Genomic DNA, 26,379 nt, shown 5'->3' on the forward strand with positions numbered 1-26,379 from the left:
AGTCAGCTTGAGTTAAGCAGAAGAGCCTGGGAGGATTCCTGGTGATGCTGCTGTGGGGCACTGAGGGCCGGATGCTGCAGGGCGCTGGGGTCGGCCTGGCATGTCCTGGAAACCACCCCAAACTCTCCTGCTTTTTACCCTCGCTCCCCTCTGCTTCTAACTCTTTGTGACAGAATGAGGTCCCCTCTCCCATCCTTGCTCTCAGGACTCAGAGAGACCAGTCTAGACCCTTTGGCTATTTGCATTCCCAATTACAAATATTAGGGATGGAGAATCTGTTTTTGTCCGAGTTAGGACAAAAACATGCCCCAGGCTCCCAGCTTTGGTCAGGGTTGGTAACTGCCAGGAGCTCCCACCGCTGGGTGGAGAGGGCAGATCTCAGAGAACCAGAGCTGGGCCGACCCCCTTTATGTTCCTTAGCCGCCTGTGCAGTACCTATTCCTGTTACTCTCTCCTCAGGCCCTCAGCATCCTCCTACTCCCTCACAACATCCCACCCAGCCTGAGCCTGCTGACCAGCATGGTGGATGACATGTGGCATTATGCTGGGGACCAGTCTACTGACGTGAGTTTTCTGAGGGCCCACAGGACACTAGGAGAGGGTTGGGGAAAGCACTTCTTAAAAGTTGGTGAAATTTCTTTGATCACAAGTCTCCTCAGGGGGCCTGCAAGAGTCATTCCCATCTGAGGCATGAAGAGGATCCCTCAATAAGCCAGAGTGGGATGTAGGTCATCTTCATTCAGGGACCAGCATTCCAGTCACAAGCCAGAGCTTATTCCTTCCCAGGCACAGTGGTGGTGCGAGACCTCAGGAGGCCTCGGGATTGGGAGGCCCTTTATTAGTCATGCCCCCTCCCTCGCCTGAGATGTAGATTCTGCAGCAGAGTTCCTCAGCGTCTGTCCTTGCTGAGCCTGATTTTGCAAAAAGGAGGTGCCATGTTGACACCATTGCTTTAAAGAGAAACTCTCCCTGCCGCCCATCTTGACCTGCTTTGCTAAGAGATCAATAATTCCTTTTAAAGGGGTACCAGGGAAGAATCTGACTTGTTAATGCTACTGTATTTCTGGTGGGAAATTAAAAAATCAAAGTACACCTTCATAAAATAAATTAAAATCTGATGGTACTTCGTGGAATCCAGAATGAGGAGGCCCACAGATCCTCCCACCACACTTATAACAAAGTGCTTTAATCAACATCTTCATGTGGGAATATACCACCAACAGAGAGGGTAGGAACATGAAATTAGAAAGCAAAGAAATTAAAGGAATAAAACACCAAGCAGCTGAGCTGGTCCTCTGGAGAGTGGTTTGCCAGGACCAACACAAGTCACCAGAGACTTGAATGCTCATCTTTCCAAGGTGTTGTAACCTGTCCCTGATCTGCCCCAGCCCTCACTGGACTGAGAACACACTAGGGTTTGGTCATAACTGTCTGGTTGCAGAGCCTCCCCAGGACTCTAAGACGCCCTAGGACTTAGTCTTTTCCCCAGCAGTTCTAAAATGGACTGGATGTAGTCAGATCACCTGAGATGTTTATTAGAACTCCTGGCTCCTACCCCTTAATTCAGATTCACTGACTCAAGACTCTTAAGAGGTTGGGGCCAGGAGCTCACATTTTTAATCCTCCAGACAATTCTGATGTGCAGCCACATTGGGGACACTATTGTTGTCCAGAGGACCATGTGTATTGTATCTATGAGGGAAAGAAGTCAGGAGAGAGTTCGGGAGTCAGCAAGGCCTTAGATAGGAACTACCTTGACCACCACAGCCCACAAAAGCAATGGTGACTCTCTTTCCCGGGGGGTTTCTCCGCAGTTTAACTGGTACACCCGCCGGGCCGTGCTGGTTGGCATCTACAACACAACAGAGCTGGTGATGATGCAGGACTCGTCCCCAGACTTCGAGGACACTTGGCGCTTCCTGGAAAACCGGATTAATGATGCAATGAACATGGGCCACACTGCCAAGCAGGTAATTGGGGACTAGCCGTTTAGGAACCTCTTCAAAGGGTGCATTGATTCTCCTTGGGCCACAGCTGGTCACCTGGCTGTTCTGCTCCTGCTCCCTCTCTGCCTCAGCTGATGGTCCCCAGGGCCTTCCCAGGGAGCCTGGCTGAGCAGCTCTCTTATACTAGCCCGCCCTGAGGAGCTGTGCTTTGCCCATTTGTAACTGTGTTGTCCATAGACTCTTCCTCCAGTGCACAGTGCAGGGGGTCACAGGCTTCCTGATCAGTCCCATCTGTCCCACCTTTGAGTTCATGTTGGGGCTTAAGGGCCACTGACTCCTTCCAGGTGAAGTCCACTGGAGAGGCGCTGGTGCAGGGCCTCATGGGTGCAGCAGTGACGGTGAGTACAGCGCAGCTTATCCCATCTACCCCTCTGATACGTGTCGCCCCACATGGTTTTGTAGTCTTAAGACTAAAAAGATGGCAGCCCTAGTGTTGATCCCAAATGCCCCTTTTTACTCCCGGTGTGTGTCAAGAGTGGGTTTCAGAGCCAGCCCTGCCACCTGGAAAACGCCAGTCTTCCCCTCTGGAGTCCTGGAGGAGGGAAGGACCTCACCACTCTGTTTCCATCCCTGTATCAGCTCAAGAACTTGACAGGTCTAAACCAGCGCCGGTGAAAGGAAGGGGTGAACCCTGAGTGCCTGGAAGAAAAGGAGCAGGTAGATTTAAAGAGTTTTAACAAGTAAGGAGTGCAACCGTGGGACAGGGTGTTACCAAGTGTTACCGAGAACACGGGAGGACTCAAGTCACCAGCAGCTACCTGGAAACGAGGGCACTTGGTGATACAGTTGTGACATGGGATGCGGCCACCGCTTCAGTTCCCGATCCTAGGCCTGGCCTTCTGATGCCTTTCTGCATTACAACTGTGTGACTGGAAAACCACACTCACCCAAGCTTTCAAGCCACAGAAACTCAGCATGTCCCTGTCATGGTCTCCCAGTCACCTTGGTCCTGTCCTAGCCTTCCTAGGAAAGCTCTGTGGCGCTCCCAAGTCAGAAACAAAGTCTACCGCCAGGTGGCAGCTCAGCCCCAGTGCGACACAGGCATGAGTGACCCAGGTGTTCCTTTGCTGTCCTGAGAGCGGCTCCTGTGGGTCCATTCAAAAAGCTGCCTCACCTGAGACAGTTCCTGCTGGGTGGTGGCTCTCAGCCTGGCCAGAAGTATGGTACAGTGTGTCACATTACACCACAGGTGGCCAGTGGTGTCACCTTACACCAGCATGCATTGCAGCATTATTAGTGTATTTAGAATCTGTAAAAATAATAAATACGTTTGAAGCATTTGGCTGTTTTGAGCTTTCCATGTAGACCACGATCGATATCCAAGACCCCCGTGGGACACAGAAGTATGGGGAAAAGGCGTGAGCCAAGCGGCCAGGAGACTTGAGTTCTGGCTGTGGTGCTGATCCCCACTGGATAACTAGGACCACCCCATGTCTCTGGGCCCAGGTCTTCTGTCAGACAAATGAGGGTAACAGGTTGTCCCCCTAAACCACTCGATGTCTTGGCTACTCTTGTCTCACCACTTCAGTGATCGTCTGTAGCTCTCAGCCCAGTGCTCACTGGGCTCCTTTGCATCTCTGGTTGACTGTCTCCTGCTTTGCTCTCTCCTGCCTGTGTCAGCCGAATATTGATGGGGATGTCAGGAGCTAATCAGATCTCAGATCTCTTCTCCTGGGCCTACCACTGGTTTTTTTTTTCCCCCCTATACTTCTGATTCTTTGTGCCTTGTGACACCCTGTGAAGTTCCTGCAGAAGCTACTCCACATCGCATTTCCCCCTTTATCCTTCAGGGCATCCCCCTCATCTTAGCAGATGGCTATAATTCATAATTCCCTGAGATGGCATGAGCTGCCGAGTAAGAGCCCCCTTGGTGCCCTTCCTCTAGGCTCAGGAAAAGGTGTTACTCTTTGCCACAGCAAACTTCTCTTTATTTTCTGATTGCTTTTCTGCTCCCTAGATGAAGCTCCTGCTGGGTTCTATCTAAGGGCCTCTCTTCTCTATGAGCAGCTGCCACTTTTTTAAGACCCGTTTAAACTCATCTCTAGTCTGTTTAGGGGCTTTGGTAATGGAGCACACACTGTGGAGCCCACCACCAGGCACTGGGGATGCAGAGATGAAGAGCTCTCACCCACTGTAACTACACAGAGCTGTAGATGATAAGCCCAGCATGGTGGTGCACACCTGTTATCTCAGCTACTGGGGAGGCTGGGGCAGGAGGATTGAAGTTCAAAGCCAGGCTTGGCAATTTAGTAAGACTCTATCACAAAAAATAAATAGGACTGGAAATGTTCCCCTGCATTCAGTTCCCAGGACCACAAAGAAAAAAAAAAAAAAAACCTAGATGCATTGTATCTTCCTGCTGTTTTCTGAAGTGCACGATCCCAACTTAAAGGGCCAACAGGAAAGGGTATATGCCCATCTTTCAAGCACATTTAGCTCAAGTATACACACATTGTTTTTCCATAGGTGTACCAAGCTTACTTAATTCTTTTTAAAGCTTCATAGTATTCCTGTGTGTTTAACCAAGTCTCTCAAAAATTACTGTCTAGTGAATATTTTTGCCATTACAATACTGCCACGAACAACCCTGTACATATTTTTACAACTGCAAAGTTTTCTGCAGTATGAATTCTTAGAAGTTTATTTTTTAAAAAGTTGGTACTGGAGATTGAACCCAGGGTACCACTGAGCAACATATATCCCTAGCCCTTTTTGTTTTTTATTTTGAGGTAGGGTCTCACTAAATAGCTGAGGCTGGCCTCAAACTTTCAATCCTCCTGATTCAGCCTCCCAAGCCTCTGGGATTATAGGCGCGCGCCACCACCCGCAGCTAGTTCATTGTTGAGTCAAAAACATGCTCAAGTTTTGCCACATTACCTTCCACGATGGTTGAACCTGATGTACTTAGGAACAGATGGGGTTTGAAAACGCGGACCTGGGGTGGTTTCGGCCTCCGAGCAGCAGGTGGCGCTGCGCGCGATCCTCAACAAAAGGGGCAGAGGCCGCGCTGACCGACTTCCGGTGGCGGAGTCGGCGCAGGCGCGGCGCAGCTGTCGCGGGGCCCGGCTGGACGCGGGGCGCAATGCCGTACGCCAACCAGCCCACGGTGCGGATCACGGAGCTCACCGACGAGAACGTCAAGTTCATCATTGAGAACACGGACCTGGCGTAAGGCCGGGGAGGGGCGAGGCTGGCGGCTCTGGAGCGGGGGGAGGGAGGGACTTCCCGAGCCGCCCGGTGCCAGGGTTGCGCTTGGGAGCCTGCGCGCGGGGCGGCCTGTCGCGGCAGCGGCACCCTCACGCCGCCGCTCGGGGTTTTCGCCTTCAGAGTGGCCAATTCCATTCGGAGGGTCTTCATCGCCGAGGTGCCCATAATAGGTAAGCGACCCCCTGGTTGCCAGAACCGCCATTCCCGCCCCCATTCCCTCCGCCACCTGAGGCTCCTGCCGCCAGTCCTCGGGTGGGGCTGGCATTGGGGGTGCTGAGAAGACGGCAGTGCTGGAGACTTGATCAGGCCCTGTGCCCTTGATCCCGTGGTCACTGCTGGCCTTCCTGGCTCCCTCGGGCCAGTTAGGTCCACCCTTACCCTGTGGGTGAGGAGCGTAGGCGGCTTGGGTTCCAGTACTGTTTTCACTTACCGTCTGTGCAAACAAGAGAAGGTAAGAGGGCAAGTTATTCAGCTTCCGCATGCTGCAGGTAGTCCTCCTCTGCAACGTTCAGACACTCTACGCCTTACCGACTTCTAGCAAGGATCAAGTGAGGTCATCTGTAAGTGCTTTGCGATCACTAAGCCTTTTCTAATGATCTATTCTTCCGCTGCTTATATAGAGCATGTAAGTGCCAGGCATGGTGCCAAGCACTGGAGGTGCAGAGCTGTGTGGAACAGCGTTTCAGCCTTCTTGGAGCTCACAGTGAAGTTGCAGGGGGGAAAAATCGAATCCTTACACAACATTAGTGTAAGGTAGACTGTGGTCAAAACAAGAGAAGCATAGCCACAGTGAAGCTGGCACTTAGTGGAGGGAAAACTTGTCTCTGGTTGGGGTCCAGCCACTCTGCTGTGAATGTTTTATGCATTGACCATGCGTGTGTAAAATTCAACAAGTAGATTCCAAGTGTCAGCTCAAAGAAAATGGGCCCCAAAAAAGGAAATATAGCTGCTGTTTCAAGTGTTCATGCTTTTAAGGAAATAAACAGATCAAATGATTATAGAACAAGAAAATTTTTAGTTCATCCACATCACCACTCCCAGTCAAGTTTATCAGCTCAGCCTGGACTGCTGGTCCTCCCCCTGCCTAATCCCTGCAGCCTCTGGGTATGTTTCATCCTGAGTAAAGAGAGTTGTACTTCATGATGTACTTCTGGGTCTAAATGCTGCTTTTCCCACAAATTTGGTTTTACGAATGACATTGAGCACCCACACTAGAAATGCAAAGGGTCTCAAGACCCTGCCTTGGGCATTTTCAAAGGTTGAAGTAGAGATAAGACATGCACATGTCACAAGGCAACATGTGAGAGGTGACTTAAGGGAGCTCTGGTGGTTTGTGAAAGCAGTTCAAAGGGAGCAATTGATCATAGCTGTAATAGGAAGAGCAGAGAAGTCTTGGTTTTTAGGCCAGGATTTTAACCTGTATTGAGGTGGGGGGCAGTAGAGGTAAAGACATTTCAGGGAATGGAGATGGGAGAGTAAAGAAGCAGAAAAGCTTGGGTCATGGTCCTTGCTTGGGTTGAGGAAGTGTAGCAGGACAAAGCAGGTATCTGGTCCTCTTCTGACCTCTGTTACTAGTGTCCGTGCCCTAGTAACAGTTGGGCTGCAATGCTATTTTACTTCTTGACTTAATCATGTGCAGATCTATATGTGAGGACAGTTGTGTTTAAGTCAAGCTTATTTGAGAGTACAGTCCTTCCTCATCCACCTCATTGTTGATAGGATTGTGCCTTACCCACTGAAGAAATTCAGTAAACATCTATCCATTGAAAGATAGTGAAGTTTTAAATTGGGTGATCTGGTCATTGTATCATAAAATGACATATGACCATAAGTCTGTTATTTCTGTGAAATTTTCCACATTTTAAAAAAATATTTTCAGTTGTAGATGGACACGATGCCTTTATTTTTATGTGGTGCTGAGTATCGAACCCAGTGCCTCACATGTGTGAGGCAAGCATTTTACCACTGATCCACAACCCCAGTCCATTTTCCATAATTTTTAAGTGCCCCAATAGTTTTTGGATTTGGTGTTGGCACAGGTTGGCTTCTCACAGAAATATTCAGCTCAATGATATGTTCCCATTCCTTTTATATTCTTTAGGTGAGTGTCAACCCCCTGCATTATCACCTGGGCAGGGAGGTGGAGTATGGGGTGTGTAGTTTTTGTTAAAATGCAGATTCCTAGGCTATGGTACTGTGGAATCAGCCTCTGGCAGCTGGCTCAGGAGTCTGCATTTTAGAAGCATCAGGTGATTTCTGAATCTTGAGCACACTGTTTGATTCTCTGATGAAGTTGGTGACTTAACTACTCTTCATTTTTTTTTTTAGCTATTGACTGGGTTCAGATTGATGCCAATTCTTCAGTCCTTCATGATGAGTTCATTGCTCACAGGCTTGGTGAGTGCTGGTGTTGGGAGAGTGAGGGGAGAGTACTATGCCTGGTGTCATAGGAGGAGCCTCTCAAGGGGAATTTAGGTTCTTGGGTTGGCGTTCCTGTTGGGTGTTTTTTTGTTTGTTTGTTTGTTTCCCCAGAACTGGGGATTGAATTAGGGGGCTCTGTACCACTGAGCATACATTGCCCAGCCCTTTTCTGTTTTTTTATTTTGAGACAGGGTCTTGCTAAGTTGCCCAGCTGGTCTAGAACTTGTGATCCTCCTGCCTCAGGCTCCTGAGTAGCTGGGCTATAGGAGGAGTGTGCTACCATGTCCAGCTGTTGGGTCTTGTTTAAAGTGCTTTTCTGTGTCTTACAGGACTAATTCCCCTCACTAGTGATGACATTGTGGACAAGCTGCAGTACTCCCGGGTAAGTGTGTAATGGGTTGACTGTGGAGGAGGGGAGAAGCTTCAGCTCTCTGAGGGATCTTTTCTGACCTCTTGCTTTTAGGTTGATATTTTAGAAAGACATGAAAATGTTGTCTAAAGCCTGAAGTACATCCAGGTTCTTGGTTCTGATGGAACTCAGATTGATGATAGGTACCCAGGGCATGAGGTGTCTTGTTAGCCACACAAGAGGGCGCATCCATCAGAATGTCCATTTATGCTGAACAGTGGGTTCCTTCCTTCCTTCTTTCCTTCCAAAGTGTGTCTTCCCAGGGTGGAGGCCTGGCAGCCTAAAGGGAGGCAGCAGAAGGTTGTGGTGAAGATAAGGAGTATAGAGGGAGTGGAAGCCCTCAGAAGAATAGCACCCGAGGCACTCACATAACTAACTGGTGCCTGCCAGATCCATGCCTCTTCCTGTAGGTGATGCTGGTTAACATGGCCAGGGTAGGATCCCTGGCTCCAAGGTCAGGTTTGTTCTTTGATGATTTTATCAGGAAAAAATGGGAGATTAGGTTTCCTCCATGTTTTTATGGGGCTGCATTAGATAACAGTCTGAGTATGCTTTCTTGGTGGCTTTGGTGATCCTTGAATCAGCTCATTCTCTGTTTCCAAGGGCATGTGTTTGTGTTTTTGTTTTTGTTTTATTGTGATTTTTTTTGGGGGGGGGGGTTCTTGTTTGTTTTTGTTGTAGTTAATTTGATACATCTTGTAACATAATTTTTTTTGAGAGAGAGAGAGAGAATTTCAATGTTTATTTTTCAGTTTTTGGAGGACACAACATCTTTGTTGGTATGTGGTGCTGAGGATCGAACCCAGGCCACACGCATGCCAGGCGAGCGCAATACCGCTTGAGCCACATCCCCAGCCCCTAACATAGTCTTTTTTTTTTTTTTAAGAGGAATATTGAAGCACACAGAAAAATATGAAGCTAATAACATAGTGCATTAACAACTTGCTTTTGTGTGTGACAGAGAGAGAGACAGACAGACAAACTGGATACTGACCCCAGTGGCTCCCACGTGCTAGGCAAGGACTACCCCTAGCCAAGACTTTTGTTGTTGTTTTGTTTTGTTTTGTTTTGTTTTGTTGGAACTGGAAATTGAACCCAGGGGCACTTGACCACTGAGCCACATCCCCAGACTTTTTAAATTTTTTATTTTAAGACAAGGTCTCGCTAAGTTGCTTAGGCTCTCACTAAATTGCTGAGGCTGACCTTAAACTTGTGATCCTTCTACCTCAGCCTCCCAAGTCGCTGGGATTATAGGGGTGCATCACCATGGCCTGGCAAGACTTGTTTTTAAGAAATAAAACATGGATGTTGGTGGAGATAGTTGTACCACAATTACAAATAATTTGGCAATGTCTTGCATAAAGATATGCATGTCCTATGGCCTAGCAATTCCTTCCATTAAATTTTCTTCCAGTATTATATTTATTGAACAAAGATGGTATGGGTTTTTTTCAGCTCATCTTTTTCTAAAAATCTACAGAAAATTTTGGGAAAAAATATTAAACATTAAAAGAATGTTTTCTCTGTAGTTATCAGTTGTAAATAGTTTGCTACATTCACTTATTTTCATATCTGGTGTTTTGGTTTTTTTATGAACTATTGGAAAGTAAGTTACAGACATCTGATCCATATCACCTAAATACTTTTCAGACACTTCTTTTTTTTTTTTTTTTTTTTGGGGGGTGGTGCTGGGGATTGAACCCAGGCCTTGTACATGTGATGGCAAGCACTCTACCAACTGAGCTATGTCCCCAGCCCCTTCAGACACTTTTTCTAAGAATGGTATTTTCTTATATAATTACCCTATTATTGTGCCCAAGAAAATTAGTATTAGTTATATAATATTTATATAAAGTATATATTCATATTTTTATAGCTATCCCCAAGATATTCTTTACTGTTTGTATGTATATGTGGGTTGTGACATTGTCAAGATTTACTTGGGGGCTGGGGTTGTGGCTCAGTGGTAAGTGCTCACCTAGCATGTGTGAGGCACTGGGTTCGATCCTCAGCACCACATAAAAATAAAATAAAGATATTGTGTCTACCCAAAACGAAAAAATATATACATAAAAAAGATTTACCTGGTTGGTAGAGCTTTTTAGTCTTCGCATTTGGTTATCCTAGCTCTATGGTCTTTTTTCCATCTTGAACAAACTCCTTTTTGGTATACTTTTATTTTTTCAGGTTGAGTTTCTTTTCATATTTTATCTTCCTGAATATATTTTGATTCTTCCCTTTCACATCTTTAAGAAGGATCCAGTCCAAAGGCCTGAGTTGCCTTCCTGCCCCATCTGTATACGACTGTAGAGTACCTAGATGGGAGCCCTAATTATTTCTTCTTCCTCATCATCTTGCAAAATCAGAGTGTGTTGGGGTTTTCTTACTGATGTGAGGGAGAGAATGGTTTTTGTGATTGTGTTCTCCTGAGTTTCTTCTTGCCCAGAGTTAAATTGCTGCAGGAAGTCCCTAACATAGGAATAGGTGGTTTCAAGAGTGACTTATTTAAAGAGTGGCAAAATATTGCTGAGCACAGTGGCATATGCCTGAAATCCCAGTGGCTCAGGAGGCTGAGGCAGGAGGATTGTGAGTTCAGAGCCAGCCTCAGCAAAAGTAAGGTGCTAAGCAACCCAGTGAGACCCTGTCTCTAAATAAAATACAAAATAGGGCCGAGGATGTGGCTCAGTAGTCGAGTGCCCCTGAGCTCAATCCCTGGTACCCCAAAAAAAAAAAGTGTCAAAATATTGACATTTATAGGAACTGAGTGATAGTTACATGACATCAGTTTATTTTACTCAACCTCTCTTTTTTGTGTATGCATGAAACGTCATGAGATTCTTTAAAAATAGGTCAGTAGCTAAAACTTGAAAAGTGCTTTTTTCTTTTCTTCTTTGGCTTTTTATATTTTAAATGGTTTCATTCCCAAGCTGGTCTTCCTAGTCCGTGGCAAGCTGAACCACTGCGCATGGAGCATCCTTTCCCTAACAGCCTTAGTCCTCGGAGGAAGGTACTCAGGCCAGAGGGCGGTTAGCAGTTTGTGTCCCTGTGGTGCCTGGCAGCGTGGGTGCGGAGGAAGCTGGTGTCAGTGTGCATGGGTTGGCTGGAAAGTTGAGCAGCGGAGTGGAGTAGCAGATTGTCACAGCCCAGAAAGCCTGGAGACTGGTCAACCCATTGTTTATAGATGAAGAAATTTAAAGGCAGTGGATATTAGAAGCAGGGAGTCTGGTGGGGTTCACTGGCTCACCACACACGTATTCCTCCTTCTCTTCCTACCTCAGGACTGCACGTGTGAGGAATTCTGCCCTGAGTGCTCGGTGGAGTTCACCCTGGACGTGAGGTGCAATGAAGACCAGACGCGGCATGTCACATCCCGAGATCTCATCTCCAACAGCCCCCGGGTCATTCCGGTCAGTGCCTGAGCCCATCCTCCCTCCCCAGGGTTTTGTTCTTGTGATGGCTCCACATGGGCCAGGTTGGAGTGGATCCTAGCGAGTCATTGACCTTCCTGTGCCCTGTCTTCTTTAACCTGACGCCTGGAAGTGCTGATTCTGGATTCTTAGACAGAACAGGATAGGTGCCTTGTGCCCTGTCACCTGAGGAACCTGTAAAGGCCATGGGATTATTTTGACTAAACGGTATCACAGGAGCATAAACTGGAGTGGAATCCCTGGGGGCACATCTGCCACCACTTTATAAGGCGTCATTTCCCTGCTTGACAGATTGTAGGCTGGAGGTGCTGGGAGATGGCTGCCAGAGGGGCACCTGGCGGGGGACAGGCTAATAGATGCTTCTGTTTGGGCTCCAACGCAGGTGACATCCCGGAACCGAGATAATGACCCCAACGACTACGTGGAGCAGGATGGTAAGGGGCTGGAGGAGTGTGCAAACATTTTCCTGAGCTGTCACCACATGGGCCAGAGGGGCAGGCCAGATGCAGCCTCTCGTGTCACCAGGTCTCCTTGTGACTTGGTTCTGTTTTTTCTGTGTGTGTGTGTGTGTGTGTGTGTGTGTGTGTGTTTTGTTCTGATCCCACTCCAGGCCAAATTTACCTCTCCTGGTCCTTGACTGACTCACATGTCTCCTTGCAGACATCCTCATTGTCAAGCTGAGAAAGGGCCAGGAGCTGAGGCTTCGAGCCTATGCCAAAAAGGGCTTTGGCAAGGAACATGCCAAGTGGAACCCCACTGCAGGGGTGGCTTTTGAATATGATCCCGACAATGCCCTGAGGCACACAGTGTACCCCAAGCCTGAGGAATGGTATGTTCCTTTCAGAAGTGAAGGTGGGCATTTAGGGCTAGAGCCGGGGTGGACACAACTGCTAGTGAGCGAGAGAGGGTTGGCTGGCTGTGAACGTCAAAGAGCAAAAGCAGCTGCCTTATTGACCTGTGTTTGACCTCAGGCCAAAGAGTGAATATTCAGAGCTGGATGAGGACGAGTCACAGGCTCCCTATGACCCCAATGGCAAGCCAGAAAGGTAAGACCCTGGTCCTTTCTGGGATGTGGGTACAGACTGAGTTAGGCAGTCCCGCCCGCTCCCTCACATCATAGTTCCCATAGCTGAGGGAGGCCCCAGCTGCCCAATAGCCTGTGATATGTGCACATCCCAAGCCCTTTTTGGTAACCATGAGAAAGAGGATCTCTCCGCTGAGTCAAGCTGTTCCTATTCTGCCTTGAGCTTCCAAAGAAAAGGCTGTGCAGGTCCAAGTTCAAGGCAGAAACTGGCCACAGTGCTACAGTGCAGAATATGTGGGGCTGTAGCAGATTCACTGCTTATTTGATTTTCCACTTTTTCCGCAGTGTAGAACATACATGGTTGTTTTGGGAGTCTCACAATGCATCTTGAAGTAACATTAGCCTCCTTGAGGGCCTGCAAAGAGTTTGGACCACTCTGCATAAGAGGTTTTAGATGAAGGGAGGTCAGCCAGTGCTAAAGTCAAGTTCCTTACAGGAACAAAGTCAAGACTCAGAGGAAGGGTAGTCCCTGGCCGAGATGGGGCGGGCTGGCCAGCCTGCATCCAAGGCTCTCACTGGATTCTTGCTTTTTAGGTTTTACTACAACGTGGAATCCTGTGGTTCTCTGCGCCCTGAAACCATTGTTCTCTCAGCTCTCTCTGGATTAAAGAAGAAGCTGAGTGATTTACAGACTCAGTTAAGCCACGAGATCCAAAGTGATGTGCTGACCATAAACTAGCTTCAGCTCACCTATTTCAGCAAAAGTGGGGATTCCAGAGAGTAGTTGGGTTTCAGGTCTTTGACACCTTCTGGTTTGGGGTCTCTGGACTGCTATTCAAGCCTCATGACAGGCCATCAGTGCCAGCCAGAGGGGGGCTGCAGATTACCAGGGATGCCATTGGAATTTAGGGTAGGACAGTTTTTACTAGACAGTTAGCATGCCTGGCCCTATTTGTTAAGGCCCAGTGGTATTCCCTAGCACCCAGAACATCCCTCCCATCCCATTTCCTAGCACCCCAGTAGGGGGCATACTGCTTCCCCTCTGAGAACCACTGAGCGGGACTCCTCCTGGTCATTCCAGCTCATTAATACCCTTTCCATCTAAAAGGAAGGGATTTTCACAGCTGGAGCTTAGGTTTTCGGTGTTAGGATTGAGTGCTAGAACCTTCATTTAGGCAGGTGATAAATGGTCCTGGCTCTTTCCCCAGAGCCAGGCTACTGGCACCTCAAATTTCTGGGTGTTCCTAATTTGGAAAGTAATCCTTTAGGATAGACTCTGGCTGTCCCCTCCCTCCACAATAAACATGCTGTTTGAACGCCTTCCCCTCCAACAGCCTGATCCTTTTGCTTGGTGTGGGGGACCGCAGAAGCAAAGGCCCCTTCCACCTGTTTCATTTCTCCTTAATGAAGGTTCTGGCCCTGGCCCCTTAGCGCTGTCTTCAGGTAGGAGCTTACCCAAAGCAGTTAATGAGGCAGCCTGGAGAAAACCAGAGTTCAGCCTAGAAAGGAAGGGGTATTTATTGATTAGCAGTAGTTGTCTTTTTTAAAAGTTTTTATTTTTGGCAATAAAGAGTACAACATAATCTCCTTCATGCGTCATCGTGCCACTAGCTGAGCCAGCCAGCTTTACCACCAGACCCAGTCCTGTGGACCCCAGTTCCCGCTGCAGACTAGCTTACTCTGGGTGGTCATTCCCTGGGTCACATCAGAGCTGAGCTGGCTATGCCACCTCCCTGTCTCTAGGGCTCCTTTGGGAGGGGTCTTCTTGCTTTAGCATTCTCCTGCCACAAACGTAATAGTGGTTATTTACAAGAAGGTCTGTTCCCACAAATCCGAACCCTAAAGTATTAAAAAACAATAAACAAAAACCACGCAACCAAAGGTTTGATGTGAATAGAAAGATAGCCCTTCTGCAACGGTAGTCAATAAATACCAGCACTAGAAAATCAATTGCTTTAATTGCATTTCAGCAGGGAGCCTCAGCACCATGTGGGGAAGAGAAATGGGGAGGTGGTGGTTTGAGTGCTCTGGCATAGGTGGCCAAACCCATGGCAGAGGGTCTCCCTCTCCTGGGGCACTGTACCCCAGTCAATGAGAGGGCAGCAGGGGTGCTCCCCACAGCAGTCCTGCCGCAGCCATCTGGCCTGGCCTGGCCCTGGGGCAGGAACGGGCCCCAGCCATCCTCCACCTGGCTGAGGTAATAAGCACCCCTACCCTGAGGACCACTTCTCATCCTGCTAAGCAGGAAGGAGCCTGTGCAGAAATTACATTTTAAAACCAGATTTTTCACCTGAGGCATCAACCAGATGTCACCTCTGCTTAAAACTCCAAGTGCAAGGCTGCTAAGTGGCATTCTGGAAGTTCGGATCCTTCCTGTGCCACTACAGGCCCAAAGGAACAGAGAAGCCACCTGCTGTCTTGGCCACTAGGCTGCTTGGGAAAAGTCAGCAAGCATTGCCAGCCTTGAGTTCTGATTGTCCCCCTCCTCTGGCCCTGGCAATTCAAGCAGGTCCTGGCAGCAGGAGGGCTGTACCACAAAGGACAGGCAAACAGCTGCCCTCATAATCTTTATAACAGCCTTGACCATGGCCTGGTCATGGGATTAAAAATGTATGTGTTGGCGGGAAGGGACGGGGGGAAAAATCTTAATATAGAATATGTCATAAGCCATAAATATTAAAATCATCAACAGGATATAGTCCATGGTGGCTCCGGCCCCTCACATGCTCAGGCAGTGTGGCCAGCGCTTTGCCTTGGTCCAGCCTCACCCTCGGGGGCAGGGAGGGAACAGCTTGCTCCCTTTCTCCAGGTCTTGGCCAACAGCCTCTTGAGGCCATCCACAGTAGGCTGTAGTCTGTCCTGCAACAGGCAGCCCCCAACAGTCATTGGTGCCTGCCAGCCCTGCTGTCACTGGGAAGGGGTCTTTGCCTCGCTGCTGTCCCCCTGGCTGGGCTTTGGCTTTAGCAGGATGAATCTGTCGAGAAGGTCCGTTTCTGAGCTGGCCTGGGCTGCCCCGTACCCCTCACCTGTGGGTATAGAAACTGGCTCAGAACTCAGATCCAGGTCACAAGATGTGCCCTCCATGGGGGTGGGGCACAGAAGCAACTCACCGGCATAGCTGGAGGCTTCGGCTATGTTCTGGGAACCCGTGATGTGGTGCCAGTAGGCACTGCGGGGCAGCATGGTAGTGGGTGTGCAGGGATACGAGTAGTGTTCAGTGCCCTTGTTCAGCAGCTGAGGGGCAGAGGGGTCCCTTCCGTCAGCTCTGCAGGCAGTAGCTTGCTCTATCCCTGAGTAGCCAGCCCAAGACCCTGCCTGTTGACTGTGCACACCTGGCTAGAGACTTGGCTGGCAGACCCCAGGCACTCAGGCCTGCCCACCCCTGCCACCAGCCTCCCCTGCCCCCAGCCTCCCCTGCACCTGGGGCTGATACCCACTGCCTCACCCTCACATTCTTCTCCATCTCCAGCAGGACCCGCTTGTGCTGTTCGGCGATGGCCAGGGTGGCACTGTGGACCCGCTGGTATATCTGCTCCCCCTCCTGTGTCTGAAAGGTGTAGAGCCCTTCCCCAGCGTCACACATCCTGAGGACACAGGTGGCAAGGTGGTGGAGACCCTGTGCTTTCTCAGGCTCTCCTGCATGCCAGTGGTGGCCGCACCGGGGCCCTCTGGGAAGCAGGGGACTCTGCTCCCAGAGCCTGGCCACATAGCACACATGTGCCATTTTCTGTGTGCCAGCTGGAGGTCTAAATGCTTCACAGAATTAATCCATTCTGTTTCCCCACCACCACCCTCTGGTCTTCCCTCTTAATAGTTCCTCATTTTGTGTTTCCTTAAATGGTTTTTACAGATGAGGAAACTGAAGCATATAGAAGCTGAATAACAACCAAGATGATGCAGAGGATCATACAGAATTTTGGGGGTTCCAGTCTGGGGCTACTCCAGCCTCACTATAATTTTATGAAGTTAGGTACTTTACTATCCCAGGAGACAGATGAGGAAGCCAGGACCCAAGTGCACGATCACAAGTAAGTGCCGGTGCCAGCACTGGATCTGAGCCCAAGCAGTTAGACCTCTGGTACAGAGCCTCGCCTGCCCTGCCTGCCCTGGGTGAGTTGCTTCTCTGAGCCTCAACTTCTTCATCTGCATAATGGGAAATCACACTCCCCTTTGGATTGTTATGCTGATAAGTAAACAAGGTCCTAGCACAGTGCCTGATGCAGAAGAGGTCTATCATGACGATGGTGGTGCAGGATGGGGAGGCAAGAGGGTCCTACCGGCCAGCCTCGAAGGTAAAGCGTGTGGCATCCCGGCCATAGCGGCGCAACGAGCAGAGGGGCCACGAGACGAGCTTCACGCGGGGGTTGTGTGTGTCCCAGAGGTAGATGTTTTCGTGGGTGATCTGCAGCTTGCACTCGCCGTACACATCGAGGTTGGGGCAGGGCAACAGGAAGACGTTGAAGCGATCTGCAGCAGGAGAGGCAAGTGGCCTGGAGCTGCCACGGGAGGTGCCTCCTGCAGCCCGCCCCCACCCCCCAGGGCCAGGGCTCACCTGTCTGCTCGCACTGCACCCCTGGGGCCAGGAGGTCAGGCTCTCCCAGACTGATGTCATTGAGCCGTGACCCCAGACACTCCACAGACAGTGTCTTGTACCATTCTTCTGCCTCCAGCTCTAGAGAAAATGGCACCTCTTCATGCTGCGGCTCAGGGTCTCCAGCAGCCCACCCCATCCGCCTTGACCCTCAGTTACCCAACCTTGCAAGGCAAGGAGGGCAAGGCCATGCCCCCTGTCTGCCCGCCTGTCCCTCAGACACCCACACCACCACACCCCCTCTCCGCCTCTTGGCCGAACCACTGACCACGACCACTCCAGGGAGCCTAGAGGAGCCTGCGGCCTGGGACCTCACCTGAGTCGCAGGTGAAGGTGCGCGCGGAGTCGTCGGTGAATATGATGGCCACTGCCTGCCTCTTGGTCTCCTTGGGGAGCCGTGTGACACACTTCACATTGCTGATCTCTGTCACCTAGGATGGCATCCATAGGGACTTACCAGGCTGGAGCACCTCCCTCTGCTTCCCCACAGCACTCCCCTACCCCTGCCCCCACCGCCTGGAGGATGTCCTTGGACCTCCCAACAGTAGGTCATCTCTGCTCACGGGAGCGGGGAGCTAGGCCCTGGCCCCTCACCTTAGGGCAGCCTCTGAGGCACACGGACTTCTCATCCGGATACTTCTCCAGCCGCTGGGGCCCCTTGCTGGAGGATTTCCGGAACACCAGCCAGCACCTCCGGTAGATCTGGGGGGAAGACCACAGGGGATCAGGCCTCCCAGCCCCTCCACCAGCCAGTGCAGCTGCAATTCCCCTCCCTGCTGCAGGGGGCAGTGCCGCACTGCCCTGCCTGCAGCCTCAGCCTGGAGAAAACCTGGAAGGTAGAAACTGGTGTGACACCTCCCTGGGGAGAGGCTTCCTCCCCAAATAGCAAAAACAGCCATTCTCTCCTGGCTCTGGAAGGCTCTTCCACCATTTACTATGAGCACAGCTCTGAGCTGATGTGGGGGCCAGCATTTCCGAGTGGTTCCTGTTTATACATTTTGTATTAGCGCTTCCCAGTTTCAGAGTCACTCCCAAGACAGTTCTATTACCCCATTTTACAGGTGGGAAAAGTGAGGCACGACAAAGTCTCATCTGGTAAATGGTGGTGCTGGTTGAAAGCAGGCTGTGGAGACCCAGAGCCTCCCATCGTAGCCACTGCACAGGCCATTGCTGCCAGGGCTCCAGCCACATGGTCTCCAAAGACAGGGAGACCCTGGTCAAACTGCCCTGGTCCTGTTCTCAGAACCAGGCCAGGCTCTTGGTGTTGGTGCCACCATTCTTGTCTGCAAAAGTTTTCCCTCACCCTCTTCTCATCCTGATACCAACCCTGGAAGATAAGGAGTCAGGGTTACATCCCTGCTCCCCAGGGAACCAGAGGCCCCAGGAGGTGAAGGTGCAGAGCTAATCCAGTGGTGCCCCCATCATGCTGCCTTCCCCACACGGCTTCCTCCCTGTCCCACCACTGCCAACGCCCTGTGTCCCACTCCCCCTAAATCCTCCAGAGCTTTAGAAACTCCTCCCAAGGGGCAGGAGAGGGGCTGACCATTCTCCAGGGTTAAAGGGACAAACTGACCTACCAGACACCTTGAGGGGTGACCACAGCCACCTACATGAGCTACTGAATGGACTCGTCTTCCAGGGGCCCCTCCCCCATGGGACGGAGCTCTGCCTGGGACACCTGCTCCTTCCAACAGGTCCAGAAGCCTGACAGGCCTGTTCCCTGGGCATCCCTGATGCCGCTCTCACTGGCAAACAGAAAGGACCTACAGGGTGTCCCAGTGCAAAGCAGGGGAGGCCAGCGGGGGGCCTGGGCCACAAACCCAAGGCCCTGCCCCTTCCCTAGCCATAATCAGTCATGGATGCATCAGAGACTTGGCAGGCAGGGTCACAGTGGGCCTAGGTAGTCCCCAGAAAGTGCCTAGAGCCCGGTCATTTCTGGCTCCTGCCCAGGACACTTGAAGGCATGAGTGCCCCTGCACGCTGACCCTGGCTCAGCCCCTGGCCCATCCACCTAGCACAGCACCCTGAGCATCTAGCTGCAAGGCTCCTTTAGGGTAGAAATTGTTTTATTCTAAGAATCCTCACTCAAATCCTGGTGCCTCCTTCCCAGAGCTGCTGAGCAAGAGGATGACCACAAGAAGGGACAGTGGATGGACAGCGAGTGCATGCTGCTGGCCCTGATACACCCTGCCGGGCTGGGCCCCACGCAACCTGCAGCACCAGGGGCAGCAGCCCGAGGCCTGAGCACCCTGGTTGCCTGGTTACAGGATACACACTCACACCGCCCCAGGGAGCCTGACTCGAGAGCTCCTTCCCACTTCTCCCAGGCCTTTGATCAGCGCTTCAGAAGCACTCTGCCACAGCTCTGCCGGGGAGGGAGGCCCGGTAGGTAGTGGGGTGGGCTCCCAGCCCCTCCAGCGTCTCTGCCTCACCTCTGCAGGCTGACACTGGGGGAGTGAGGCTCAGGTCTGCAGAGGGAAGCTGAATTCATGGAAAGGAGTAACCCAAACACCTGGCCACACCCCACTTCCCAGCCCCTCTCCCTGGCGGTGCCTACCTGTCCACTTGGGTTCCAAGGGCCCCTTTTGGAACAGGTCGGATACTGAGCCCAAGTGGCCGCCCTAAGGCCAGCACCTTCTGGGCAAGCTCTGCCCTAGACAGGCTTCAGCCCAGCTGGCCCCTGGGGACTGCAAGGTCCAGGCCATAGGAATGAGGAGTGGGTTTAAAGCTGGGTTCCACCTCCCTGGCCTCCCCACCCGGGCCTCAGCCTCTTTGTTCTGTGCTTGAAGTCAGTGACTGAATCCCTGTCTAGGGAGAGCACAGGGGTCCACGCTGCCAGGGCTGTCCTCACCAGGCTGCACTCGGAGTTGGGCTACAAATTCAAATCATGCCACCAGCTCTGCCCTGCAGGACCAAGGGCCCACCTGATGGCAGCGAGGACACTGGCCCAGCACATAACACAGCCCTGAAAGGCCCAGGAGGGGAAGAAGGGCTGCTACGCCCCTCCCCAAGGGCATCCCTTCCCACCTGGTACCCAGGCTGGAAAGCAGGTGCCACATCCTTGGCCCCTCCTCATCCTCCACCCCACTCAGGCTGAACTGGGAGCCCTGGAGCTTCCTGGAGTCCAGGCACTAGGGGCGGGAAGGAGGAAAGGACCCGAGTCCTGAGGAGAACAGACTCAGTGACTAGGGTCACCAGGGCTTTCCTTCCTGCTGGGGAGGGGCAGCTGCCAGCCCCTTCACTGGAGGTGGGGAAGGGTCTGCAGGGGAGCAAAGGCAGCTCTTGGACTCACCAAGATCATTCAGTGGGTCCCTGGGGGCCCTGCTCATGCCTTCTAGGGGATCTTCCCCAGCCGGGTCTCAAGGCTCGGGGGAACTGGTGCACGTCCTAGAAGCCTCATCTGCCGCCCTCCAAGCCCACCACCAACTCCTACCATAAGTTCTCAAGTACAGGCCAGGTAAGTGCCAGCTCTGCCCCTCGCTCTCCTGGCCGAGTTCCCCCAAAGCACTCTTCTTTCCAAACACTTCATTACCATCAGAAACACCCTGAAATGTACATATTCACAGGAGAAAAGCAGCAAGACGCAGGGGAAGGGGTGCTCTAAGGAAAAGAGGCCCCCAGAGGTGGGGGGCGAGGGGCAGGAGGAGCAGGGCCAAGGTAGCGGATCCGGCTCAGCCCGCCCTCCAGGCTCTGCTGCTGCTGCTGCTGCTGCTACTACCCAACTTCAACAATAGCGGGAGCCGCCTGCCCACCGGCCACCACCGCTGCCCAGCGGCTGGGATGCCAGCCAGCCGCGCCAGGGCGGGGGCTGCCGCGGGCTGAGCTGGGTGGCACATGCCCAGCAGCCCGCGGAGAAGTCTCAAGACCACAAACGCACGATGCCCAGGCGGGCGGGCGGTGCACACGCACGCCATGCCTCCCGCCCGTCCCTGGCAGGGCCGCGGGCTCACCCCCAGCTTTCGGCTCTTCATCTTCACATAGCCCTGCTTGACGATGTCGTTGAAATTGGTCGCCATGGCTGTCCCGCCGTCTCCGGGGAGCTAGGCCGGTCGAGACAGGGGAGGGACGCCCAGGTGGCCTGGGTCTGGACTCCTCCGATCACCTGGGTCACCTGTTCAGAGGAGCCGCGTGGCGTCCGTCTGTCGTCGGGCCGCTCCTCACCTCGCCCGCGTCAGCATTGTTCTAGCAGCTCCTGTGCCCGGCGCCTGCTGCAAACGCAGATGACAGCGAGATCAGAGACAGTGACATCTCTCTCCCCTGGCTGTCTCGCTCGCTGTCTTTTTTCCTTCCTCTTCCCACACTCCTCCCTCCCTCCCTCCCTCCGCCCTTCTTCCTTCCCTTCCCTCCCCACCCCAGGGCGACAGAACCATTCAGGAAAACCGAGGTGGAGGCAGCACGAGAAAATGGTCCAGCCCAGTCCCTCCCTCGCGCGGGGCTGGCGGTTAACCCCTTCCTGGGCAGGCTGGCTCCTGCTCCCACCGAGGAGGAGGGTGGAGGAAGGGTGGCCACGAGCTCCCCCCAACAGGGGCTGGGACCCAGAGCTGGGTCCCTCCGTCCCCACAGCTCTCCGGCCACTGGCCCTCTCCCTGTTACAACTTTGGGGCAGACTTGGGGCAACTTGCCAGAACAAACCCCTTCCCCGGGCAGCTGAGCCCCAGGGACCGGGCGCCCGGGTGGGGCGGTAGTCCTAGGACAGGGCCCAGGGCCTGACGGCTGAGCAAAGCCCACACCCCGCTCCCTGGGGTTAAAGACAAGGGTCCTCGCAAACTCCAACCCCTGCCCCACCCATCCTCTACCTGACTCTCTCCAGCCGGGAGGAAAGCTGGGGAGCACCACCCAGGCCCCTCAGGCCGGCTCCAGGCCCCTGGACTTAGCGCTCCTCTGGGTCCTGCTTCCTGGGTAGGAGGGCAGAGTTCAATGGGGCGGGCCCCCAGATAAGCCTGAGGAATGTGCCTGCTGGCTGGAGGTGGCCGCTGTGGGAGTAGATGTCTCACCCTGACCCTGAAACTGGGAAAACTGGGCCCCAACAGGCCACTGGGTCTGGTGGGGCCAAACAGTGCCTCCATGTTCTGAGCATGGACAGGAGTTAATTTCAGGGAGACCAGCCTGGGTGCAGGGCAGAAGATAAGAGTCCAGCGGATGCAGAAGCGAGTGTGGGCACCAAGCTGAGCTCAATATGGGACTGGAAACGAGGGTACCAGCAGGGTCACTTCAAATCAGGCAGATCAGTAGTAGGTAACACAGACTCAGGGGGATCTTAGCAATGACTAACAGCCTCATTTTACATATGGGAAAGAAACTTATCCAGAGAGGGTGAGCCATAGGACTAAGGTCACACAGTAAACCCAAGGAGTAGCCAGAATTGAATGAGAAGTTTCAGGATGGGAGATGGAGGCCAGCCTGGGGACAGATTACTGTCCTCTGGACAACTCGGCCTGCCTGCTAGCACCTAAGCCTTCTTGGCCACGGAGCCTCAGGGACAGGGCTTGGCCAACCACGCGGCTTCCCGTGTCTCCAGCATTGCTAGGTGGAGGTGCAGTAGCATTTGGGGGATCCGCTTGGCCTCTGCCTGGATGGGACCCTGGGGCAAGCATGCTGCTGGACCTGCGGCCACCAGGCCTTAATCAGTCTCCTGGAGGCCAATCTGTTGAGTCCCTAACAGGGAACAGATGGGACACCACAGTGAGTACACACAAACCAGGGGAGGGCCAGAAGGGCAGTGATCCCCTGTTCCATGTGCCACTGTCAGCGGCCCTCCTGTTCATTCAATTTGTCTGTCCTTCCCAAACCCAAGTCTTCCACTTTGCTCTTGGAAGGTCTGGTCCCCACTGGCCGTGCCCAACCTGGGCTCCGGCAGTCAGAGAGAGGTCGGTTTTCCCAGCTCTGTCCCCACTGCCTGCCTCCTGGGCTGCCTTGTCACCAGAGCAAGCGCTGGCTCCCTGGAGCTCCCAAGAGGACTAGCAGGCTGGACACCGCTGTGGTCCGGCGCCGAAGGCCCCTTCCCAAACCCATCTATGAGAAGCCTGGGGGCCAACGTCCTGGCATCTGACTCCGGCCCCCAGTCACAGCAGCTCCTGGCCACACTCAGTCCCTCATGAGTTTGCAAAAGCAAGCCCCCACCTGTGACCCAAAATGGTATGGTACAGGGATGGGGAATGGCCAACAGGTGGACTCACAAATGTGACAGGCAATAAGGTCAAGGGGGGGACCTAGACCCACCCATTCCCTAGAGGGCCTGAACTTGGTGAGCAGGAAAGTGCCCCCACGCTGACCCTGTGAGCCGAGAGAGCATCCCAAGGCAGAGGGATGCAGAGGGCCCCTGCCCTGCCCAACCGGGGAGCCGCTGAGGCTCCAGCAACCTCCCAAGTCTGCAGCAGGGGACTGCCCACTACTGCAAGAGGATGTGAGGTCCTGGGCACTGGACCAGAGACCTGGAAGCTCTGATCACCTAGAAGAGCTAAGTAGTGTCCAGCAGCCCCCTTCACAGTGCTGGTGGGGGCCCCAGCCCCGTCCCAACCTCACATTAACGTGGCAGCTCCACCCCAGACAGGCCCCCACAGCTTTTCAGAAAGAGCCAGGTACGGTCCCTCTGGTCCCTCTGCTCCCTGGGCAGGCAGGTCCCTGCCCACCTGCCCCATGGGCAGCCACTCTGAGCACTCCCTCCCTGGATTCTGCCTGGAGGCTTTGGCTCCAGAACAAACGCTACTCGCTGAAGCTGGCAACCAATGACAGAGCAGGAGCAGATGCCCGCCTGGCTGGGCCTCTCCACCCGCCAGACAGATGGGATCTTATCAGAGCTTCAGGGACAGCCCTACCTGGACACCATCTCGCTGTCTGCCTGCCTCCACCCCACAGCAAAGATCCTATCAGAGGGCGGATTCTCTCCAGCACCAGGGACACTTCCCATTACCTGCTCGCCTGGCTCCTCATCCCCAGTGCTATTGTTACCAGGGCCCAGGGTATGGAGCCACCACCAAAGCACTGCAGGTCCCATCCTAGGTGACATAGACACCAAATACCTAACTGGGCAAAGGGACATGTGAACAGCCATAGTATCCAGATCTCAAGCCCAGGAAAGTGGTGCTATGTCCCTGCCATCTATCCTCTTCCAGTGTCCTACCACCCCTCAGCACGCCAAACTCCTTTCCACACAGGCCCACTGTACCTGCTGTTCCCTGCCTGTGACACTGTTCCCTCACAAGTTCTCAAGGTTCATTCCACTGCTTCATTCAGACTTCAGCTCAAAGGTCACTTCCTCCAGGAGGCCTTTCCTGACCACCCTGGCCAGAGGAGCCCTGCTAGTCAGCTCTCTCACGACATCCAGTGTCACTGTGGGATTTTCTTGTTCCTTCATCTGTCTACTCCTCAGCCACAGAAAGACATCTAGGTTGGCAGCTCCCTGATGGACAGGCCTCTTCTGTCTAGTCAGAGCTCCAGCCCGGCTCTGAGGACACTGCTGAGTGCTGAGAGAGGTGCTCAATATTTGGGGACTGAACAAACATTTCTCTCTAGGTTTTTCTTCCTCATCCTTCCACCACCACACATCTGGCTGCCAGCTCAGTTCCAAAAGCATGAGTGCCCTGAGGCCCAGTGCTGACCCTCGTGGGCAGCAGAGTTGTTAGAGGAGAGCCAGCAGGACTCAGGACCCAGTTTGGTTCAAAGCTGCCTCAGGGGACAGTGTGCTGCTGACGCTGTGTCCAGGTTTCACTGGGTGGCCCCACCTTGGCTGGGGTTGTTAGGTGAGGTCATGCCCAGCCTGATGCCTTCCGGGGAGTAACCAGCACCCAGGCATAGAAAGGAGCACTTGGTGAGAGAGCTTACAGCTTCTGGGACCCACCCCAGATGGGGGGCAGGAACTGCCTGTCCTGGACCCAATTCCCCTGAAAGGGGTCACCTGAAGCCTGGTCCCTAACTGCTATTAGTGGAGTGTTCTAGAGTAGACTCTGGCCCCTGCTCAGCGCTATCAGACCTCACCCAGCCTGAGCCCTCCATTCAGGTGCCCTGGCAACTGTCCTGCCCTGAACTATGAGGGCACCACATAGTAGAATGAGGGGCTCAACCTCAGCTCATGCCCCTTTGCCATGACAGAAAGCATTTAACTGGAACCAAGGCCCTGGGGGAGAAGGCCCCAGGATGTCAGGGGAGAAAGGGTCAAGGGCAGCAGGCAGTTGGCCATGAGTGAAAGCAACGGTAGGCACCCCATCTTCAGGTGAGGGTGGGCAGCGGGGCCAGTGCGGGTGGAGCCACAGTCTCTTGGAATTGGGAGAAGTTGAGCAAGCAGGAGGCCGTGGGGGGGGGGCTGGGAGTGGGGGGGGGCTGGGAGTCGGGGTGGGGTGCCGGGAATGGGGCTGGGAGGGCGCCAGGGGCCTGGGTTTCTCTGATGAGGTGTGAGTGGGTGCAGGTGAGGTCAGATCCTGAGCTGGGCTTCCCGGAGCGGAGAGCTGGGGGTGCGGACAGTTCAGGGGTAGTTTTAGGGCCCACGAACTGGCTTGGGGGCGCGCGTCTGAGACCCCTCCCCCTCACAGAGTTGGAAGGCTGGGGGGGGTGGGTGGAGAGTCCGCAGGTTCCGGAGGGGCCAGGGGATGAGAGCTGCCGGGGGTCTCGCAGGTTCGGCGCGGCCTAGGTCCCCTCCCCGCCCCGCGCCCCCTATTTACCTGGGCGCCGAGGCCCGGGCCGGGGGCGCTGGCTCGGCGGGGCCACGGGGCAGGCTCATGCCCACGTCACGGCGCGGCCGGCGGGGGCGGCAGGCGGCGGCGCCGGGCTCCAGGCGGGACGGCGAGGGAGGCGCGGCCGCAGACTCCGCTTGGCTGGGACTGGGCTGCGCGGCTGCTCCGCCGGGGCCCGCAGCGCCGCCCCGCCCCCAAGGCCCCGCCCCCGGCCCGCCCCCGCCGTATTCCTCCGAGTTGCGGGGCCTGTGCTTGTGCGGGGGCTCCCCACCCCTTCAGGGCGCCCTGGGATCCCGGCTTCGCGCCACCAGGAAGCCCAGATCTCTGGGCTCCAAAGCCCAAGCTCACATCGCCTTTCGGTCCCTGAAAGCTGAATTCCACATAGCTCCCCGCCCCCCAAATCGCACTCTCCCCAACTTCTTCAGAAATCACCGACACACCCTTGCTCCCCTGTCTCCTCCCCGGGCCCTCCATAGCCCGGCGGCCTCCTTGTCCCAGTGACCTCCTCCACCCCTCCACTCGCCACCCACTGGGCCCCTGTCCTGCCTGGACCCCAAATCTCAGGCCTCAGCTGTGCCAGGTAGGAATAGGGACCTCTTCCCCTCCGGGGTTTAAGTCTGTACCCAA

General features: G+C 53.6%; 3 protein-coding genes across 7 annotated transcripts in view; 2 read left to right on the forward strand and 1 right to left on the reverse strand.

The window, feature by feature from the left end:
- Coq9 (coenzyme Q9) overlaps window positions 1–3,284 on the forward strand; it is a 15,005-nt gene extending 11,721 nt beyond the window's left edge. The window contains exons 6-9 of the mRNA XM_005318225.4: window positions 460–564; window positions 1,815–1,970; window positions 2,291–2,344; window positions 2,586–3,284. Of these exons, the coding sequence (XP_005318282.1) occupies window positions 460–564; window positions 1,815–1,970; window positions 2,291–2,344; window positions 2,586–2,621 (351 nt within the window). The 3' untranslated portion in view covers window positions 2,622–3,284. The remainder of the gene's footprint in view (window positions 1–459; window positions 565–1,814; window positions 1,971–2,290; window positions 2,345–2,585) is intronic.
- A 1,730-nt stretch (window positions 3,285–5,014) lies between these two features.
- Polr2c (RNA polymerase II subunit C) lies at window positions 5,015–13,815 on the forward strand. Its single transcript, XM_005318226.5, has 9 exons — window positions 5,015–5,174; window positions 5,334–5,383; window positions 7,542–7,610; window positions 7,964–8,016; window positions 11,322–11,450; window positions 11,854–11,905; window positions 12,132–12,300; window positions 12,443–12,517; window positions 13,090–13,815. The coding sequence occupies exons 1-9, from the start codon at window positions 5,089–5,091 to the stop codon at window positions 13,232–13,234; spliced, it is 828 nt and encodes a 275-aa protein (XP_005318283.1). The 5' UTR covers window positions 5,015–5,088; the 3' UTR covers window positions 13,235–13,815.
- A 214-nt stretch (window positions 13,816–14,029) lies between these two features.
- Dok4 (docking protein 4) lies at window positions 14,030–25,919 on the reverse strand. Of its 5 annotated transcripts, XM_078032373.1 has the most exons (9): window positions 25,741–25,915; window positions 21,037–21,294; window positions 17,681–17,788; window positions 17,403–17,517; window positions 17,048–17,167; window positions 16,773–16,962; window positions 15,941–16,079; window positions 15,606–15,729; window positions 14,030–15,521 (listed from the first exon to the last, which is right to left on the reverse strand). In XM_078032373.1, the coding sequence occupies exons 2-9, from the start codon at window positions 21,100–21,102 to the stop codon at window positions 15,403–15,405; spliced, it is 981 nt and encodes a 326-aa protein (XP_077888499.1). In that variant the 5' UTR covers window positions 21,103–21,294; window positions 25,741–25,915; the 3' UTR covers window positions 14,030–15,402. The 5 variants fall into 5 exon arrangements, with proteins under 5 accessions (XP_077888499.1, XP_077888498.1, XP_077888496.1 ...); XM_078032372.1 differs by having other exon boundaries at window positions 14,030–15,729; window positions 21,037–21,291; window positions 25,741–25,919; XM_078032370.1 differs by having other exon boundaries at window positions 14,030–15,729; window positions 25,741–25,919.
- Window positions 25,920–26,379: the final 460 nt, after the last annotated feature.

Source organism: Ictidomys tridecemlineatus, chromosome 15 (genome assembly GCF_052094955.1).
Source record: "Ictidomys tridecemlineatus isolate mIctTri1 chromosome 15, mIctTri1.hap1, whole genome shotgun sequence".
Lineage (NCBI taxonomy): Eukaryota > Metazoa > Chordata > Mammalia > Rodentia > Sciuridae > Ictidomys > Ictidomys tridecemlineatus.